This window comes from Kryptolebias marmoratus, linkage group LG7 (genome assembly GCF_001649575.2).
Source record: "Kryptolebias marmoratus isolate JLee-2015 linkage group LG7, ASM164957v2, whole genome shotgun sequence".
Taxonomy (NCBI): Eukaryota; Metazoa; Chordata; class Actinopteri; order Cyprinodontiformes; family Rivulidae; genus Kryptolebias; species Kryptolebias marmoratus.
The window spans coordinates 22,570,608-22,575,139 of record NC_051436.1 but is presented as its reverse complement, the minus strand read 5'-3'; the positions used below and the strand labels follow the sequence as shown (position 1 = coordinate 22,575,139).

The 4,532-nt window shown below is 40.6% G+C and overlaps 1 protein-coding gene and 1 non-coding gene across 2 annotated transcripts in view; both read right to left on the bottom strand.

Moving 5' to 3' along the window:
• rps4x (ribosomal protein S4 X-linked) overlaps positions 1–4,532 on the bottom strand; it is a 13,203-nt gene that overhangs the window by 1,516 nt on the left and 7,155 nt on the right. Inside the window, exons 5-7 of the mRNA XM_037976746.1 lie at positions 3,745–3,842; positions 1,375–1,546; positions 1,130–1,287 (exon numbers count right to left, since the gene is read on the bottom strand). Coding sequence (XP_037832674.1) covers positions 1,130–1,287; positions 1,375–1,546; positions 3,745–3,842 — 428 coding nt within the window. The remainder of the gene's footprint in view (positions 1–1,129; positions 1,288–1,374; positions 1,547–3,744; positions 3,843–4,532) is intronic.
• LOC112450159 lies at positions 901–973 on the bottom strand. The gene has a single exon (XR_003038702.1). It is a non-coding gene; the product is annotated as a small nucleolar RNA SNORD61 (small nucleolar RNA).

Here is a 4,532-nt window from a genome sequence, read left to right as displayed (position 1 = left end):
GGGGGGGGCTGGATAATGGATGGGGGGCGCTGGCCCAAAAAAGGTTGAGAAACACTGACTGGAAGGAAGTGAAGATGTCTGTTCGCCGTCACATGGTTGCAAAACATTAGTTTTCGCTCACACCTTTAATACTTCAAAAGACACTAATCAGAACTCCCTCATCCTACAGTGTTAAAACATGTTCCTCCCCACCGGATTCTAAACTCTATCCATGTACAGAACTTTGCTTCTCTTACTCCGACCACATGTTTCTAAAATCGATTGAGACAGACACAGCCATAAAGAGCCGCACGTTTCACGAAGGTGTGGACGAAGCTCCCACGGGAACAAAATGACGCAGTTTTTGTCACGTAAACATGTGACTGAGAGCCAACACCGTGACTTAGAAAGGCCTTAAGAGTCAGCAGGAAGCCATTCATCCTAACAGAGCTATCTCACAAACATGTTCAAGTAAAGCTGTGTTTTTACAAATTATTTGCCAAACATGGAAAAAAAATATTCTAATACTTGAATACAATATGACTATTAATGACTTTGACACAACTGATTTGTGCATACAGTTCTAGAGAAACACAATGCTGATCACGGTGACAATGAAAATGCCATACAATTAGCTGCTAACCAACAATTTACATCTCTACCATTTGTTGCTCAACAGCCTGTGAGCAATAGGGTTTAAAGACATGTTATCAGGCACTATTAGGTATAAATCAGTCATTATGTAAAAAGGCAGTCTTTTTAAAAAAAGGATCAATAATCACTTTATAATCAACCTTTGACTCATAATCAAATTGAATTGTGAGGTGCCTGAAGTTCCCACCAATCATGCATTTGCTGCACTAGAAGTGAAGATACCAACCTATCAAAAGGAAATTTGTGCTTTAAAAAAATACAGCTGTGAAGCTCAGAACTTCTTAGAGAAATTGATTGCACATTTTCATTACTGATCAAAATCATTAAGGATCATCATTGCTCCATACTCAGCTGCTTTTAAAATTTAATTTTAATTTCAAAATATGCCACTACTGAGTACGAATAAAATAAATTCAAACGTCCAGTTCACCAAGTTCTTGAAACCTTCAATCAGAAACAGGACAGGGACCATTAGAGTAAATGTCTGCCTCCTCACCTTGCCAATTACAAAGATGTTGGAGAGCCTGGTCGCAAAACTGTTGCCTGTGCTGTCCTTGACATGCACCACATCAAAGGAGCCGGGGTGACGCTCCCTGTTAGTGATCACACCGATACGGCCCAAGTTAGCACCACCAGTCACCATGCACAGGTTACCTGGAGGAAGGAGAGCACCACTGCAGGTCAGAGATATTCAGCCAAAACGTTTAGCAGGACATTCAGAACATGAGGAATTAAACCCACCAGTATCAAACTTGATAAAGTCTGTGATCTTGCCGGTGTCCAGGTCAATGCGGATGGTGTCGTTGACCTTTATGAGGGGGTCAGGGTAGCGAATGGTGCGGGCATCATGGGTCACCAGGTGGGGGATTCCCTTGGTGCCAATTAAGATTTTCTTCACCTTGCACAGCTTGTACTGCAGAGAGGTTGAGTAAAGCTTGTTAGCATTTAGAAGGTGCTCGTCCTGGTTTTATTTTAAATATTCCAAAGATCTGAGAAACTCAGATGACAGTCAAACAGGGTCCTACCATATTTTGCGGTCTATAAGGCGCACCTAAAAGCCTTCAATTTTCGTAAAAATCGGCGGTGGACCTTATAATCCGGGGAGCCTTATGTGTGCACTGAATTCCAACATCTGTCCCTGACACAGGGACGTACGGTAATGTGTACAGCACCGGTATGTACGCTGGCACCGATAAACCAATCAGAGAACATTATGTAATATAATACAATTTGGAGCTTGCCATCATTCCGGGAGGATTAAAAAAGAACTCCAACCGCTGGACGTTGGTGTAAACAGCGCATTCAAAGTGAAGTTGCGAGCGGCGTGGGAGCGATGAATGACCGACGGAGAACACACGTTTACTAACACGGGGGCAGCGCCAGGTGAGTTACGCCATCATATGTGAATGGATTGTGGATGCCTGGGCTAAGGTATCTGCTTTAACTGTTGTCCGAAAGCCAGCATTGAACAGCCCCCTGGCAACGAGACTGACTCCGACAATGAGAGGGAACCTAGCATGTTTGATGGCGAAATTGTCCAGCTTTTCAATTCAGACAGAAGGTGAGGACTTTGATGGATTTGTGGAAGAAGAATGAAAAAAAAAAATTATGTAAAATAATTGTTACACAGTATGTTTTAGCATGCGCCTTATAATCCAATGTGCCTTATGTATGGGTTAAGTACAGAAATGGACGCCATAATTGAGACTGCGCCTTATGGTAGTGCTGGGCGATATAAGGATACATATCGTGGGGACGATAGAAAAGTGTCTATCGTGATATATTTTCTTCTATCGTTTCTATCATAATTGTATCAATGATTCATGTAAATATTTCATAACGTAGGCTACAACGAATGTATTAGTGTTGTCACTTTGCATACATTCAGTTTATATAAGTGATAAATAAGAAGAAAAATAACTATTTTGTGAAGAATCTCCGTTTTGCGACATGACGCTGCTTTACGTGTGGGTTTACGACATGCTTTACGGCAGCGGCTTTCTGTGCGGCGCGGTGTTTTCACCATAAGTGCTGAAAGATGGAGACGCATGAAGTATCAAACCCGGGATTGCAACAAGTAGAGACAGCTAGCAGAAAGACTTTTACCAAAACCAGGGGGACGTCTGTGATTTGGTTCAAGAAGTCCGACACGGAGCAGAAAAAGGNTAATATGCTAACTCTGCTAATGCTAACTCTGCTATGAGACTGTTTTCTCATCTGACGCCAACACAACAAACCTCTTCTATCACTTAAAGAAGAAACACGAAAAAGAATATTTAACAATCCAAAAAGTGCAAACAAACAAGTTGTAAAAGAGCCGGGAAAGTTGTGAAAAGGGAAACTATAGCCGGCCGAAGATAATGGAGTCTGTTGTCATTTGATACTGTTACGTCTAACAGGTACATATATATTGCTGCACTGAAATGCAGCAGATCTCATTTGTGAAAGTTCAGTTAAATGTCACTTCGAAATAAAGCTAGAAGAAAGTAAGAAATGAGATTATTTTTTTCATATTTTTCAGAGAACAACTGACAACGTACGTAATTGGGGTACATCGTGATATAAAATTATCCATATCGTGATATAGGATTTTTTCCATATCGCCCAGCACTACCCTATGGTGTAGAAAATACGGTACTTTAGACTGTCACAACTGATCTTCAGATTAGCACAATAAATCTCAACACCCTCAGACCCCAGGTAACATTCATCTCATACCTTTACAGCCAATTAGACAGGGCAAGTGAATATATATTTTTTTCCCAATGATGATAAAAATAAGTTAGCTTAATAAATCGTAATAAGCTGTAGGTTTAACTTTAGGTTTTAGTACATAGGTCCTTAGAAAAACAGTGTTTTTTCCCTTTTTATGCCCTGAGCACTTTTGTTATATAATACAATGTCTACATTTTCTTTTTAAATATCCATTTTCAAATATTTGATTATTCACTACCTTAGCTAGATTTTTAAAACTTTTCTCACAAATCATGTATTACTATCTTGCAAACAACCAAGTTTTGCATTTTTAATACCATATTTTCCTGAATTCACACAGAAAATGAAAACAAAGTAAATTCGTTTAGCAGATGCAGATAAAGCGCCAGATCTTACCTTAGCCTCCTCAGCAGTGATGCGGTGGACGGTGAAACGCCCCTTTACATCATAAATGAGACGAAAGTGCTCACCAGTCTTCTCAATGCTGATAACGTCTGTGAACAGAGATGTACACAACTCATTTCAGTGTCTGAATGTCAGTGCCCTTTTAAAAGGGGACCTGATATGCAAAATTCACTTTGGGCATGTTTTTGTACTTCCATTTGGATATCTACTGCTTCCAGAACCAGCCCAAACACAAAAAACAGATGTTTTTTTTGACAGTAAGTAAATGTTTTCCAGGGTTTCCCCTTGACGATTATAAGCCTGACAGGACACCAGGCTTTGCTGACCTGGCCGCCAGACTAATTAGGCCCGAGCAGCGACAGCGCTGCGAAGGGCCTAATTATTACGATTCTTTGAGTTCTTAAAACGCAAATTTGGAGGTCTAAACATATTCCAAAAGTCACCAAATTTCACCGAACATTGTCCCCCGCGAGAAATAACACGATTTTAATGGAATCAAAAATGGGCGTGGCAAACTGCTCCACAGCGCCCCTTAACGTGAGATAAAACAAACCGTACATCGTAGAGTTTTAAAACTTTGCATGTAGGTAGAACACGCCAAATCAAGAAAAAAAGTCTCTTGGAGGTATGCCCTAAAATGTACAGGAAGGCGGCCATCTTGGGTCAAAGGGCAATTTTTGGTCATTTTTGCACACTTTGGACTTTAACGAACTCCTCCTAGGGATTTTGAGCGATCAGTTTCAAACTTGGTCAGTATGCAGTTGAGGGACGGGGGATTA